General features: G+C 43.1%; 1 protein-coding gene across 1 annotated transcript; it reads left to right on the forward strand.

Annotated features, from left to right (window-relative positions):
- unc119a2 (unc-119 lipid binding chaperone a2) lies at positions 1 to 16,480 on the forward strand. The gene is made up of 5 exons (XM_071542771.1): positions 1 to 292; positions 13,892 to 14,005; positions 14,805 to 14,904; positions 15,243 to 15,415; positions 16,279 to 16,480. Exons 1-5 carry the CDS (start codon positions 1 to 3, stop codon positions 16,389 to 16,391), a joined length of 792 nt encoding a protein of 263 aa, XP_071398872.1. The 3' UTR covers positions 16,392 to 16,480.
- The last annotated feature ends 715 nt before the right edge of the window (positions 16,481 to 17,195 follow it).

The following is a 17,195-nucleotide window of genomic DNA, read 5'->3' on the forward strand; positions in this document are numbered from 1 at the left end:
ATGAGCTATTCTTGTACCAGCAGAGGCAACAGCCAGGACCCATCAAGCGCTAAGAAGCCCGCCGGTAATAATCCAGGCAGAGACACCGGAGGCAGCGGCAGCAGCACCGACAGCAGCAGCACCAGCAGTAACGGAACCGGAGGCAGCCCGAGCAAGCAAGCGGCGGCGATGAAAGTGAAGAAAGGCTGCAACTCGACCGAGGTGGGGGTCCCGGTGACCACGGAGGAGGAACTGCTGGCCAACACCATCATCACTCCGGAGGATGTACTGGGCTTGCAGAAGATCACAGAGAGTAAGTTGGCAGCTGCTGTGTATAGGGTGTTGAGTGAGGAAAGGAGGACATGGGTGTTTCATGTTATAGCTCCTATGGGTGAGTCATGTTCCACGTCATTACTGTGTCCCCTCATCTATGTAATCACAATATATAGGCTGTATAAACAGTAATGCCTCATTGGAGCAAGTCAGCCTGCTCCTTTCCCCCCCTCATGGAGTCAATTTGTTGGCTTTGTGTCAGCAGCTGTGCATACTGTAGGCCTCCTCTGTTCTCTGTTGGCACCTTAGTCACTAAATCCTGTAACCTGTGGAGGAGAGGTGTAGGCCGAGTAGTGCTGTGGAGGTGAGCTTTAAGTTTAACACACAGCATGGTGACGAGGGGTGAAGAGTGAGGTGGCAGCTGTGGTTCAAAACACCATGTTAGTGTGTTTTGGAAGAAATAAAAGAAGTGTAACCAAGCTGGGAAATGGAGTTAGATGGAGAATTGAAGGAGTAGACAAAACAGTAATGTGGTTTAAAATGTCATTCCGTTGAACAGTAAAATCTTTAAAACTTCTGCCTAGCTGTCTTCCAAAAAGTACTATTTCTAATCACTGAATACACATGACTTATATTTTTATCTTCTGAATTGAATCGTCCTTCCGGGGACCTAAGTGCACAGCATGTCTTCACATCAAGCTGAAGATTTGATTTGGGTAGAAAGGTGCACAGCGAGGTGCTGATGTGGTTGAGTGGGCAAATGCTTTTTCCTGGGAAACGACCTGTGTGCTGCCAGTCGATGCGAGTTCACATCTAGTTCAGCCTGTTTTCTCCTTTCTTTCTTGTGCATCTTCAGAGAATTAGGTGACAGACAAACCAAAAAACTCAGGCTTCATCTTCATGTCCATTACATAGAGGTTGAGGCTTCGTTTGTTGACCGTCCAAAATTGAGAAGAACTCATCCAACTCCAAGTGGCATTGTAGTCAAAGTCTTCCAGCCTGAGTTTGTGGGTTCATTTATTTTTTTTATTTATTCTGTAACAAGAGAGAACGAGTGGCATCTTATAGTACAGTATGTCAGAGGAAAGGTGTCTGCAATTTAGAGATCTGACTTGAATTTCTGGTATTTCAAAATACTTTTTTTTTTTTTTGTGTTTGTGTTCCAAAACACCACATAGTAGTTTCAAAAAATGTTTGTGTAGTGTGTAGTGGTGTGACAATTATGTGTCTCACAAAGCAATGTTTCAGTCTTTAAACACAGGCATTATGAGAGTTTTGTCTCTGTTCAGTGTGTCAGTTGCTGCTAAATATACTTTGTTGTAACAGCATAAGGGTGGATTTCCCACAGATGCAACAAATCTGATACAGAAGCTGCCTTGGCATTTAGTAGAGTGCCTCTCTGCAACTTTGGAGCCAGTTGAATAGAAGATAACAAGGCAATGACATTTTGAGTACAATGTTTCAGAATGCCTGAGGAAGTTTTCCTTTGCTGACTTTTTGGTTTGGTTTCTGTTTGAGCCATATTGTGAATTCATAATGTCATGATGAAAATGTTGCTGATTACATAGCATTTGATGCAGTTGATCTTTAAGTTCTGTTACACCTTTAAGCTACAACCAAGCCTCTGATAGAAGAGAGAGAGAGAGAGAGAGAGAGAGAGAGAGAGAGGGAGAGAGAGAGAGAGAGAGCTCTTATGTGCACAGGAACACCTATATCTATCACCGACTGAAGCCTTAACCCACCAGTTAGCTAACAGGTGGCCAGCAGGGCATCCGACTATTTAAAGGCCAGCATAATACCTTACACAACACGGTTACATTGGCAGTTACGATGCACACCGAGCGCGTTTACATGCACAGATACAAGCTAATAGCTCAGTTAAGGTCATCATTTTCTCCCAGCAATTTAAAAAAAAAAGGTTTATGGCATTTACATCATGCACCAGCTCTTGGGCGGAATACTTGAGCATCGCAAACAGTATCAAAACACTGATGTGCATGTAAACACAGTCACTGGTTTTTTCATTTCTTCATGGACTGATGTACCTTTGGTGACCAGCTTTACTGACCAGGTCCACATGTGAATGAGAGATGCCAAAAGCTATTTTCCTTACTCTTACAGTTAAAATACCCTCAGTTAAATCATTATTTGGTATTTGTTTCCCATCTTTTTCCCTCCCTTCCTTACTTTGACGGCTCATCTGTTAAGGTGATACTCAAAATATTCAGAATAATAAAAAAAGATATGTCTCCATAATCGCCTCATCTCTACATTTTCATATGGCTGAAGATAATACTGAAAGCATAGGAAGTTGATGTTCAGATGTGGAATGAGATCCTACTTGTCCAGTTTCAACCAAATCACTGCTTATTGAGTTAAGGAAGAGGAAGAGGAAGCTTCTGTTCTTGGTACATCCTTCCCTCTTTCTTCCCCTGATAATGTAAGTGAGATCTAGTAGTTTTGAGTAAAATTGTAAGTACTTTAGCCAAGCAGCTACTAGTGCTCAAAGATACTGACAAAAAATCAAATTGCGATTATTTGACAGAATGTTGCAATTGCGATTCAAACTGTGATTCGTATCATCACAAATTTTTCTTGTCATACATTTTTTAGAACTGTAAAATAGTTTTAAAGAAATGTGATTTTGTAAAAAAAAAAAAAAAAAAATAGATGTCAGTGTGCAGGATTTACTAATTTTGAGTATGATGAAAGGTTTTCACCAATACTGTACTTGGACCAAATATTAAAAGCTATGAAAAACCTTGTTTAGAAATCAATTTTGGACACTGCTTTCTCTTAAACAATTAATTGCAGCCTCTGTGATTTGGAAATAGCAGAAGTTCATATTGCATTTTCGTTTTTTTTTATTATTAATTGTCCCTTAACAGCCTACATTAATGAATCTACCTGTTATGGATTAGAACAGGAGAATAACTGCAGGTCTAAATGACATGATAGTGAATCTATGTGTGCAGGAGTGTATACATGTCTGCCTGTCTGTTTGTTCTCTGCGTGTCTCTTGTTATTGATCCCCATGAGTGAGTCTGCGCTGGGATCGCGGCCCAGCGGCAGAGCGATGCGTCCGGGGGTATCATAATGCTCCCGTCTCCCACGCTGGACCTTATTATGGTCTTGGAAACTCTCACTTTCCTAGCTCGCAGCGTCATTGCTGGAGGCGAGGAGAGGCATGTGTGAATCACCACAGCAACGTGGATACATGCTTGAATCACTACGGCAACGTGAAGCATCTCCCCTTGGTTACAGTCAGCGGAGCGGAGCATGCATCTCTGTTTACCTCCGCTCACCCTCCTGTCCCTCCCACACACTTCCTCCTCGACTTTCCCTTCCTCTTCTTCCTCTCCCCTGCTCCCCTCTCCTCCGGCAGCAGCTTTTAACAGTTCATTGCCTTAGTTTTACTCTCATTTTGTGAATTACATAGAGACAGACAGATATACATGCGCATATATACGCACACACACACACACACACGCACACACACACACACACACCAGCAGACACAAACAGATGATATCGTTGTTGTCAAATTCCCTCATCAAATCAGACACTTTATGGAACATTTTTGCAGGCTGAAAAAAAGGACTCCCTGTCCCAACACACACACACACACACACACACACACACACACACTCTCTCTCTCTCTCTCCCTTTCTCTCTCTCTCTCTCTCTCACACACACTCAAACTCACAGCTTCTGTGTGTCAGATAGAGAAGAGGCTCTTCGCCTGCTGGACTTGTTTTTCCTCTCCTGTTGAAGATGATATTGCTCTCTCTCTCTCTCTCTCTCTCCCTTTCTCTCTCTCTCTCTCTCTCTCTCTCCCTCTCTCTCTGTCTGTCTGTCTGTGCCCTTCTCTGTCTTTCTCCTTCTCTTGACACCATTGCTTGCTGTCAAAGAAAGAAGGAAAGAACCTGAGCTGTCTCCTGAGGAGAGACAGCCATTGAAGCTTTTGTCTTGTTTTGAGACTCGTCTGTCTTTGTTTTTCCTAGCGGCTGGTGTAGATTCTCAAGTGGCTGGAATTGATTCCCTCTCTAAGTGGCATGATACACTAGACTTGACAATAGTCGGCGCAGCTCAGCCTGGATGGCGCACCAGATTTTACAACGGTCCTGAGTCAAACAGCATTTACAAATAAATCTCAGTGTTTGTTTTAACCCACTTGGAGCACCAGATGGGCGGGGTAACAGGAGAGAATAGTTCAATTTCTGTCAGAAAAGTCAATGTCAATAGCAGAAAAGTGACTTTCAAATAGTATATGGTTGCCATTCATTTGTCTTGCCCCATCCATCCGGTAGTCCAAGCTGGCTGCTTAGATGTATTTGTAAAGATCTGCCTAACCATAGACAGTACAGGCTTTCCTCTCAGTTAACCGGTCTATTCTAAAATTGTTTTTAGAACCGGTCTGGTCTAAATATGTCACTAACAGCATCAGAACCTAACTGTCATGTCAGTCTGCAGTATTTTACAACAAGAATTCCCTTCAGAAATCACTGCTTTGGTTTGTGTTTTGTTGCTCATGAACTCCTGACTGTGTTTCGCTCCACCTATAACAGTGGCAACATGGCTGACTTGCACTGTGGTGTTGTGAGAGAAACACACAGGCCCAGATTGGATTAGATTAGCAGTATGTTTAAACAGATGTGTTAACACTGGGCTCTAACAGGAAACGAAGACAAGCACACACACTCTCTTTCAAAATGGACGGCATGGAATTTGGGTTTTCACTTTAACTCTGGTCAGTAAGAATCCGTTCCTCTGCATTCATATCTATTAGCTCAATATTAATAGACAATAATGTAATCAATCTAAAGACATTCAGTCACTCTCTGTACATTACAAACAGATTTAAATGACTTTTTTCGTGAATGTTGAGGAGTAATGAGGATTCACTTCTGTAAGACTTAAAGTGGAGACACACACACACACACACACACACACACACACACACACAGCCAAGGCCACTATATGAATCGGCTCCTATGAGTCCGTGACTTGTGCGTTCTGCTGTGTGGAAATCAAACAAAATCAAATGATGATTTATGATCCAAAGGCTCATTTTTTCCCAGAATAAACTCCCAAAGAGGAACCAATTTATACAAGTCTCTATCTTACAGCCTACAAGGTCAGTGAGCATCCAAAGCTCGCATAACCTATTTAGGCCTGCATTCCTTTAGCCGTGTTTTGGTGCGTACATCCAAGCGGATCTGATGTAGTTAAACGCTCCGGCCTCCAGAGTTTGAATGGGGGAGCAGTTGATGAAACCAGGTCAACCCACCCCCCCCCCACCCCCACCCCACACACACACACACGCACACACACTTGCTGCCTCAAGTCCTAATGGTACATGCAGACAAAACATGAAAAATAATTCAGCTTTACACTAGTGAGCTAGCTAAGTGGCTACAGCTGCATTAGATGCAATGGGATAGTTAGGGGGATAGCTACACTTCAGGTAATGTTACACACCATGAAGGCCAACTTTCCTACATACATTATTTAATTTGACAGAGATGGGTCTTATAATTTGGGAAATCCTGACACAGCCGTCTTCCAACTTCCGCTCAAAGACCAAGCGGAACTATGAACAAAAATGTAATCACCCAGAGAATTTGAGAGCCTGATTTTTGACGCTCAAGTATATCATATTAAATTTTTTTGTAACTTTTCTTGTGGCTTGCCTCTCCTAGACGATGAACGGAGGTCTCGAGTCTTGAAATCAGTCTGGTGTTTAACTGCTGTAGCCTGATCCACATCTGGAGTCCCCAGTCAACCCCACCCCACCCACCCCCACCCCCTCCTCCCTCTCAGCACACTGGCCCCAAACTGACCCTCCTGTCTGCCAGACCGATCTGCCCTCTGCCTGCTTCTTTCTCTTTGAATCCCTCTCTTCTCTTCCTCCCTCGCACCCTTCTCCCCATCCTGTCTTCTCTCCAGCGTCCCTCACTTTAAGATCATCCCCATTTTAACCACGGCGCTGTTGCCATGGTGCTGTGGTCATCAGGAGACAAATTCAGGTCAGTGAGGCAGGGGTGAGACTCTTCACTCCTCTACACCTGCACACTGTCAAACTTCATCACAGCTTACAGCTCGTGAGAAAATGATCTGCTACAAATCATGTCTGTTAGCAATGTGCAAAAGTAACTAAAAGTTACACATATTAATAACACCTAAACCTGAGGGATATAACTTGGTACTGCCAGAATCAAAATAATCTATAAATTAGGTTTTCAAAGAATAAAACGTTGGCTCTGCAAGAGAAGGTTTACCTGTTCAACAATTTACCAAGTGTTGAGGACTTTGAAAGAATCTCCCATGTTCTGTGTCTTATGACCAGTACTAACTTGTTTTTTTAAACATAGCTTTTCGGTGTTAATTGAATGTTGTGAATGACTTGGCGCCACCACAATGGGGAAAAAAGTGCCTGCACAACTTTTTATGAAGTGGTTATGCCAAAGTTATGGCTTGATAGGGTGAAGATGTCAGCCTCTTCATCAGCCTCAAACAAAGCTGTGCAGAAACATGTAGCAAATATCCTGCAGAATCATGAAAATCCAAAATTCTCTATGGTGTTAAGACCCCAAAAGTAGTAGAGTAGATGAACAAACTGCAGTGTTTTTGGCCCACATCTAGCACAGGAATCAAGCTAAACGTTGTGATAATTAAAAAGTTTTAAAGTAAAAAACTCCTACTTTCTTTCAGTGCAGCCCTTTAGACTCTAGAATCAAAATCAACAGTTTGTTTACATTTTATGTTCGCTGATATTGTGCAAATTAATTCAAGAGTTGTAAGCTCGTCCCCTACTCCGACCCATCCTGCTTTCTTCTAGATCTTCTTCACCGCTCTGCTCTGCCCCCCCCGCTCTCCCTATCACCCCCGCCCCCCTCTCTCCTTCCAATCATTAGTTGGATTTACCTTCATGCAAGGCACTAAACCGGATTAGTCCATTTGAGCTGCGCTGGGCCAAAACGCCTTCCTCCTCTCACCTGATTGGTCGCTCCCCCTCGGCCGAAACAGACCTAAGTGGTCACTGTTCACGTTATTATCATATTTTCATCCCCCTGCGTTGGCCTTACGTAATTTTCATACAAGTGTAGGCAGACAGCGCTCGTGTTTTTTCGCCCTCTCATATCGTCTGCCTGTCAGATGCCTCCCAAAGGGTTCACATCAGGGTCAGTAAATATGAATGTGTTGGCACAAGTATAAATAGCGTGCTGCTGTGTCGTTCTCCTAAACTGTAACGACTCCTAACACTGTACACTTTGAACACATATATAGGCTACTCACAATTTTTATTTCTGGATTTTTGTTTTTTTCTGCTTTCTCCCTCTGACTGTTCATGTCAGCGTCTTTCTGCCATTACACAACAGAATGTTGTATAGCTGTGCTTCTAGACCAGGCTTGCGCTTTCTTGTTTACAGAAACCTTCTTGCATAATCTATGTGTATTTACGGCTGGTGTCCTGATTGGCACGTTGGAATCAGAATTGCATGTTAAGGGATCAACTGAGTGTGTGTGTGTGTGTGTGTGTGAGAGAGAGAGAGAGAAAGAGAGGGAGGGGGAGGCAAGAGGGTGATGTCATGCTCATCCTCATCTAGATGTACTTTCTCTATATGTGTCACTCTTGAATCTGACCTGTTATTTACAGCTCTGACCACCGGCTGTGAGGCGAGCAGCAGGGCAGGAGGGCAGGTGACAATGTGTGGTTTCCATGCCAACGAGACAGCAGGTTCCACGGCAGAAAAAAAAAAAAGGGCCCGCTGCTCCGGCGGGAACAGGAGCTCGCTGTATGTTGTTGGAGGTCGCTATAGAGACTATACGCACAACAGCAGAGTATGAGAAGCACTCACAGGAGTGAATGCGAGCTTTTAGGTTGTCAAGGATAAGTGGAGTGGATGATGCAAAGATAGCCTTGACCTGCCCAGTTGAACAGCTCAAACAAGCCTGAGACTGGTGGTTAGAAGTCAAACATTGATTGCTATAGTGAACAACCATATAACCCCCCCCCCCCTTTCCCCCAAGCCCTCATCTCTCCTTCCCTTCCTCCTCTTGTAGAACAATCACACTCGCCTAACCCCCAGCTGGCTAATCTTAGAGGATTAGTGGTTAAAAATGTCCTCCTCCTCTCTGCCACAGTCCTCTGCTCCTTACCCACATGACACGACTCTGATCACATGACCAACCGTGGCACGTGGGCCTAGGAAACAGGCCCTGGAAGAATACTGGGACACAGAGAAATACAAACAAACTTCACTGTTTGCATGGGGTGAAAACCACTAAGTTGCTCGCCACTGCTGTTCAAATTTCCAATGAGGAACGGACCCACCAATCAGCATCTGAGTGAAGTCCCACGTCCTCCAGTGGGATAGACTAAACTAGATCCCATTATCAGTGTCAGCTGTAATTTTAGCCAGCATGCATGTTGGGTTTGTAAGCCTATAATATGGTTTCATATGCCAGTGATTTTAAGCCCCCATACTGCACTGGAAGGCTCCTGACGACTGTCCTTGCTTTGGATTGGGGAATCGCAGCGTAACGCTATCTGGGCGAAGTGATGAAGTGAACTCAGAACTGTTTATCTGGGCTGAATCTAGGTTATGCGATATGTGTTGAATTGTCGACCTGACGTAGTCTAGTTCTAGACTGGTAATATCTGCCAGATCTGCAGAAGGTTTTCAGCCCAGCGGATACATGGCTGCCAGATGATGGCGGCAGAAAGAAGTAGTGCGATCACTTTGGACTCTGCGTGACACTAACAAACTTTTTAAAAAGCCTCTTATTTTGCTATATATTGTGCATCCCCACTTGTGTTTGTATGCACAGCTGTGTGTGTGTGAGAGACAGTGGTTGTGTGAAAAAGAGACTGTGTGTGAGAGAGAGAAAACAGAAGCCTTAAATTACAGATAAGCAGCAGACGTATTTCACTTCCTCTCGCTCATTGTTGCTGTTTGCTGTGACTGACAAGACGACAGTGATGTACTCTGGTGTTACTGAAGAGGCTCCTCTGTCTGTGTCTGCCAGATTCCTGTTAATACAGTGCCACTCTCTCTCTCTCTCTGTGTGCGCTCCTCTTTGAGTTCACTTGAATTGAATTAACTCTTTATAGTCAACCTCGCAGCAGCTGTTAGGACTTTACCAAAGAGCATCGCCGCCCCTGACACTCCCACACCCAAATGGCTCCAAATAGTGCGTGGTGCCATCGTGGGGTTTGCTAATATGCTTTGTGAATAGCGCGTGTCAAAATAGACTAAATAGAATATCTTCTCATTCTCTGGATCCCTTTGGAGGGCTGAAACACATCGCTGTCGTCGGGCGAAAACCTTCCATCTCCTAAATGTCACGCAGCTTTTCAGAAGCTAGAAAAAAAGCCTTGGTTTTAGATTGATGACCGTGTATTTTTCAGTTTAACCAATGGATTTTGTCGTAGAATTTTCTCAATCCTTAACTGAAGTGAAAAAAGACATTTTAGAGAGCCAAATGTTGCCCATGGGCCCTATTGGTTGGCCCAGCCCAAATCCTTAAAACAACTGGGTTAGGGGGGCGTCTGTTTATCCTTAGCACATAACAATGACACCAGAATGTCACTACAATAAAATTTACAACACCCATTACTACACCACATGGCACATGCACAAACAAGGTCTGAATATTAAGTGATAGGAGTAAAGTATTACATCTGGAGGTCGATCTGTGCATTTGTCCAGTGGTTGAGGACGTGTTGTCTGAAATACAGAAGCTGCAGGCCTGCAGCAGCTGTTAAAACCAGCTGAAGTTGACATTAGCGATATTCAGATGAGCTTCCTGCTTCTTGTGGCGTTTGACCACTGCTAACATAAGACTTAAACCGTAGCTTTTCCTGTTTATATTCATCTTAATGTGTTGCGTAATTCAGCTTTGAGGAGTGCTGATTCCATACTTGGTATTCACATACAGTAGGTGTAGGAGAACCACCTGTGTGGCACTTTGCCATCAGGAAGAAGACTGATGTCCCGTCCTTTCAAAACTAGGAGAGCTTTTGTGCCGACATCTGTTAGACTATTAAATGGGAAAAAAACCCATCTTGGGACTCAGACAGCATTGGCAGATGAGGAGCTGTTACATTTACTTAATTCTTTCTAGGCTTTATTCTGATGATACGCTGCCAGTCAAAAGTTTGAACACGTATTTTTCTTTATTTCTACTATTTTCCACATTAGAATAATAGTAAAGACTTCAAAATTATGAAATAACACAAAATGAATTATGCAGTGACCAAAAAAAGTGTTAAACAAATCAGAGCTATCTTATATTTTAGATTCTTTAAAGTAGCTGCCCTTTGCCTTGATGGAAAGGCAAAGGCTTTGGAAAGAAATTCACACATAGGCATCAACTTTTATACAACTATTTATATTTGTCTAAGAGACAAATGTCAAGCATTTAAGCATAAGCCTTTAGATCAAAATGGCTTTAAGATAATGAAAAACATAGTACATTCAATCAGGTGTGTCCAACCTTTTGACTGGTAGTGTATATTGTTTAATTTATTGTGTATTAATCTATCATTATTGTCATTATTGATAACCTTAATGTGTCTTGGTTTGGTTTTTACTGTCTATGTCATTCAACTGCTGGCTACTACAACTGAAGTTCTGTTGATCTGCCTTATGGTTGGGTCCTACAGGCACACACACACATTTGACACACACACATTCACACACACACACACACACACACACACACACACACACACACACAGATGTACTCACTGTCACACGCACACAGAGCTCGGGACAGATTCTACCCAACAGTAATGTCTGTAGGTGTTAACCATCACAGCCAGGAGGAGAGCTGACAGTGATGAACTGGAGTCTGTCAGTGGCTTCAATAGTGTCGAGCAGCAAGTTATTCTCAGATGGCTGTGTGCGTGTGAGCGTGTGAGTGTGTGTGTGTGTGTGTGTGTGTGTGTGTGTGTGTGTGTGCGTGCGTATCCCCCTTAGGGGGACAGACTGCATGTAATTTACTACAGTATTCCTTGGGTTTTGTGAGGTGAAGTGAGAGCACAAACAGACAGACACTCAAAAAAGCTTTTACTATCCTCCTCACACTCTCTTTCCCTCCATCTCTCTTTATCTCACACAAAAACTCACCTACTCTATCTCTCTCTCTCTCTCTCTCACACACACACACACACACACACACACACACACACACCTACACACACAAAAACAAACAAATCACCATTCTCTCTCATTCAATCTTGGATACATGTGCTGTGGTATATTATGCACGTGTAGATGTGCCACGTGCCACATACACACACACACAGACACACACACACACACACACACACACACACACACACACTGGTACAACCCATGCAGAAGTATTACTAATGGTCCTAATCTTTGCAGATATAAGTATAGCATGTTATTAATTAAACTACTGTTGCTGCTGAGGGTGTGTGTGTGTGTGTGTGTGTGTGTGTGTGTGTGAGGATGCTGTATGAAGCAGCAGGTGCTGTGCAGCAGCATGAAGCGCTGATGTGAGCGTTCAGAAGAGCCGGCCTCAGCGTTCAGAGCGACAGAGGAGCTCGGGCATCACAGCGTCACACTGAATCAAATCAGAAAGAAACAGCAGAACGTGCAGAGACAACTGTAAATCTCTAAAATCAGATGGGAAGGAAATACAGACACTGAGCTAATAGATGCACACACACACACACACACACACACACACACTACTCTCACAGGAACTGATCTCTGCCATTCACTTCCTGTCGTGCAGTAAATAAATGATTGAGAGCTGGCGTGATGTGAGGCTCTTCAGGGTGGAGACTCTCTGTACCACATTTTAATGGCTGACTGATCGCTAAAACTCACTGCCAGCTTAATGCACAGTGACTTAGCCTGTGCCACACTGCAAAAATTGTCAAACTTGTAAAGTTATTTTATCTTGAATCCAGACTTATCAAGCTCTGTCTTTTAGTGAAATCATCTTACTGCACTGGCAGATAAATTGACTTTTTTTTCAGGAGAATTTAACTTGTTTCAGGACATTTACTTGATAAAAGTGAAATTTATTGAAACCAGCCAGAGTATCTACCAGTGCAGTGAGATAATTTGACTAAAAATATCACAAAATAAGCTTGATAGGCCTGGAAACAAGTTAAAATCACTGGACAGCTTGTCATTTTTTGACACCGTCTCTCTCTCTCTCTCTCTCTCTCTCTCTCCTCTCTCTCTCTGTCTCTCTCTCTCTCTCTCACTCTCGGTCTCTGTCTCTCTCTCTCTCTCACTCTCGGTCTCTCTCTCTCTCTCTCTCTCTCTCTCTCTCTCTCTCTCTCCCCCTCTCTCTCCCTCTCTCTCTCTCTCTCTCATGGCTGCGTAGACCCACAGCGATACACTCTGAAACCCCTGAAACAATCCCATCTCCGTTTTTTTTAATTTGATTTATTTTTTCCTTGTGCTTGGAGGTGTGAGCCGGGGGAGCAGGTCTCAGCGGAGGACAGGGATTCTGTAGTTACACCCGCCTGCCAATGGTATCGGGTCGAGCAGGAAGCAGGAAGTGTCTGCTCTGCTGGGGGAACACTAATAAGCAGTGACACCGCCTGGTGATGGCAGGAAGGATTAGAGGAGTAAAAATAACTCTCTTCTCTTTCTTACTGGGTGTTATGTGTGTGTGTGTGTGTGCGCCTGCCACGGCTTCTCCTTCCACACACGTTTTCATTGAGCTTCACTTCAAACATTCACTTAAATTTGTCAAGAAAGGGGGTTCCAGAAATTGAAATTGAATATAAATTGCAGTAATTGTGCAATTTTGTATTTTTTTAAATAGATTGTGCATCCCCACTATTTGTATTTGTATGCATAGGCATTTGGTGTGTGTGTGTGTGTGTCCGTCTGTGTGTTTTTGAAAGAAGTGTGTGTGTGTTTGTGTTCCACTTTCATAGACAAAAAAATCGATTATCAGTTATCGGTTAACCCAGGAGTCACTTTAGAGTATTTATTTCCTTGTTTGTGCGGCTCACTCTTCAATATTATGGTCTGTCACTGCAGAGGATTGAATGCAAAGCAGCTCTTGAGATTACAGCTTCCTAACTGCGGTGCAACTAGTGCTTGTTAGAGAAGTAAAGCTAAAAATAAGTTATTTTTGACTAACTGACTGATCTGATTTTGTTGGTTTGCAGTGGTTTACTTTTCTCAATGTGAAACCAAATCAGACATTCTAACCGGTATATGTTTTCAGTCCAAAATTTCAACGATAAACATATTTATTGCAACAAATTTTAGATATTTTCTTTAAATAAAGAAAAAGGAAAGCGCATACACCCATTGAGTTACTGGCAAATGGGGCATTACCAACTGAAAAAAGCTGCACACTCTACATTTTGTTTTCGTCTAATAAGCAGTAATAACAATTTAAGCAGAACTATAAGTACCTGAAACTTTTTGGGGGGATCCATTCCCACAAATATATTGAACAGAGGATTAATGTATTTTTATAGCAAGTGCATCCATTCTAGTTTCATTCAAGCACTACTCAGTCAGGTGCTTTCTTTCGTTCTACTCTCTCTCCAGCAAATAGAAGCGGTTTCTAATAATTCTCAACCCCCCCCCATCCCGTTCCTCTCCCTCTCTCTTTCACTCAGATTATCTGTGCGGACCAGATGAGAACGTGTACAACATCGACTTCACCAGGTTCAAGATCAGAGACATGGAGACCGGGACAGTGCTGTTTGAAATCACCAAGCCCCCGTCTTTAGGTGAGTCACTGAACATACACCATGGATTTTTTTGATTTTTTTTCAACCTTTATTTACCCTGAAAATATTTGCAAAGGACACACAACGCTCCTTTTCAGCAACATCCTGCTCCGTTCTCACTCAGGTACACACAGTCACACTCCACCAAACAAATCCATTCATCTGCAAAAACATCCATACATGTATACAGTAACATGTAAATGGATGAATATTAAATGGAATTGGCTGGCTCAGCTGCTGACTCAGTGCTTTGTGCTTGTTGGCTGTTTGTTAAAATCAATGCGTTCAAGAGGTCTAAGAATGAATTCACAAGGTCTTTTATCCCACATGCCACTATGTTACTGAATTCTTTTAATAAATCTCCATCAAAAAATGCACTTTTTGCACTTGTTAGTAAATATCAACTGGAATATGTTGTGCACTGGAAGCTCTGTTGTGTTGTCCTTGTATCTTGATGTGTTTGATTATGTATTTTTTAACTCAACCACAGTGAGGCAAAGGCAACTTTCCACATATGCGGACAATAAGTCAAGTCAGCTTTGTTTCTGTAGCTCTTCATTACAAAGCTTGTCTCAAAAGGCTTTACAGAGAACAAGCCTACCGAGATCTAACTAATTAACAATCAATCACAAAACAAAATGATTTATTACAGGATGTAACAAAATAAACCACAAGGAAACAAGACACAAAACAGTATGTTGAAAAGACATAACAGGCCTGTCTAACCTACCCAGCTGAGCCTAACCAGTACCACCAACGTTTCTATTCTATTCTATTCTATTCTTGCACTTTACCTCAGAGAAAGCAGGGGAGAAGAGGGATATCGACCCGAATGCCGGCCGTTTTGTCCGCTACCAGTTCACCCCCGCTTTCCTCCGACTGCGGCAAGTGGGAGCCACGTAAGTGTCAATCTGTGTGTGTGACTGTGTGTGTGTGTGTGTGTGTGTGTGTGTGTGTGTGTGTGTGTGTGTGTGTGTGTGTGTGTGAATGTGTGTGTGTGAATCAGTTTGTGTGAATCTGTGTTTACCTGTAACATGCTACATGGCCAAAGAACACACCAGGAAAAGGGCCAGTCCATGAACTGACATCAGGTCAGCAGTATAATTATTACTGTCTCTCTCTCTCTCTCTTTGCTTTCCTTTCTCTCTCTCCCTCCCTCTCCCTCTCTTTCTGTTTCTCCCTCTCTGTCTCTCCCTCTCTCCCTCTCCTCTCTCTCTCTCTGCCTCTGTCCCCCCAGCGTTGAGTTCACAGTCGGAGACATGCCGATCGACAATTTCAGGATGATCGAGAGGCACTATTTCAGAGAGAAGCTTCTCAAGAGCTTTGACTTTGAGTTTGGCTTCTGCATGCCCAGCAGCAAGAACACCTGTGAACACATCTACGAGTTCCCCCCTCTGTCTGAGGAGATCAGTGAGTCACACACACACACACACACACACACACACACACACACACATACAGTAGAAAACACAACACTGTTTAGGGGTTGTGTGGTTCAGTGGGTTAAGGCAGCATACCATGTATTCACAGAGATGTGGGTTTGAATCTGTCCCAAGTCTTTGTTGCATCACCTCTCTGTCCCATCTTTCCTGCTCATTGTCCACTATGTAATAAAGCAGAAATGCATTTAAATAATCTCGCCAACATCCATTTTCCAATTGCTCGGATTGTTTGGATCCAATTGCTTGGATATCAAATTGTTCCAGATTGTTTGTCTTAAAGTGATTATCTGCAAGATCCTTGTTTATTTCTTTTTTTATTATTATTATTGTGGCAACATCTTTGGTGCTAAGTGATCATTGCTGTGGTGATTTTCACTGCACTTCCCAGAGATCACCTGTCAATCAAACAGTGTCCAGTATTGTGACGTCTTAATTCTTCATTTTCTACTTTTCTGTCGATGCAGTTTGAGTTTCTGTAGGTGGCGCTCTCTTTCTTTGTCTGCTCAGCCATGGCGGCTATCACTGCTCATGCTAACTACCCAGTTCTTCTTCTACTTATTCAAAACAAAACCGCTGTTGCTGTTACCGGAAACATAAAACGCATTTTTCCTGGGAAATACTTAGCAGACACCGGGTGTTTAAAACAGCAAAATATAAAAACATTTTGAACTGGGTATAGGCTGAATCATTATTGTGTTCTATCAATCAGTGATAGAGATGAGCAAAGCAGACATTTATGTATATGTCAAAACGTCACAGATTATTACTTTAACAGCAGTGATGCCTTTATCTGGGCTGATGGTTGGGCTCTGTGTGTGTCGCCCCCCGCAGTGAGAGAGATGATCCTGCACCCGTACGAGACGCAGTCCGACAGCTTCTACTTCGTGGACAATAAGCTGGTGATGCACAACAAGGCGGACTACTCCTACAGCGGAGGACCGTAGAGACGGCAGGCTGAGCGGGGACAGATGGATGTACGGACTGACCGAGGGACAATTAGAGTACAGCGGTGGGGGTTAAAAAACATCCCATCCATCCAATACTCTCTCTCTCTCTCTCTCTCTCTCTCTCTCTCTCTCTCTCTCTCTCTCTCTCTCTCCCTGGTCCTACTCATCATGAGAGAATGCCATTCAAAACACGCCCATGCAGATATGTATCAATTGCAACAATACGTGTGTGTGTGTGTGTGTGTGTGTGTGTACAGTACACACATGTGCATTGTTGGTTGCACACGTCAAAGCCTGAAGAAATTCACACACACACACACACACACACACACACACACACGGACAGTATAGCGCCTGGTGTGGCGCTGCGTTGTAAGAGTGTGTTCGCAACATGATAAACCAGACCTGACTCAGTCGATATAAAGCAACATGAACGTTTTAGGAAACATCAGATGGTTTTCACTTTCTAGCCAAGTCGCAAAGTAAAAAAAAAATCTCTATATCTTCTAAATATTGACAGAAATTATTTTTTTCATCCCTATATACAGTAATATTAGGGGTTAGGAATAAGGTGTGTGTCGGCCATAATGTTTTTAGAACTCAAGTAGAGGTTTGGGGAAAAGATTCCTCAGATTCTGTGTGTGTGTGTGTGCGCGCGTGTGTGTGTGCGCGTGCGTGTGTGTGTGTGTGTTTGTACAAGCGCATATGCACTTCCTTTTCTGAGTCTATGTGTGGGTTTCTGTATGTTTCCGTATGCTTGTCTGTGTGTGATTAGGTGTGTCGGTCAGTATGTCAGTTTGA

Source organism: Centroberyx affinis, unplaced genomic scaffold (assembly GCF_046629955.1).
Source record: "Centroberyx affinis isolate AG114_WGS23_722 - 3 ecotype Tasmania unplaced genomic scaffold, CSIRO-AGI_Caff_v1 ptg004178l_1, whole genome shotgun sequence".
NCBI classification, from domain to species: Eukaryota; Metazoa; Chordata; class Actinopteri; order Beryciformes; family Berycidae; genus Centroberyx; species Centroberyx affinis.

Bases quoted from the DNA above. Each gene is read 5' to 3' on its own strand.
- unc119a2 (XM_071542771.1), top strand. From the start codon at position 1: ATGAGCTATTCTTGTACCAGCAGAGGCAACAGCCAGGACCCATCAAGC. The intron at 293-13,891 runs GTAAGTTGGCAG...TCTTTCACTCAG, and splicing joins CTTGCAGAAGATCACAGAGA to ATTATCTGTGCGGACCAGAT. The intron at 15,416-16,278 runs GTGAGTCACACA...CGCCCCCCGCAG, and splicing joins CCCTCTGTCTGAGGAGATCA to TGAGAGAGATGATCCTGCAC.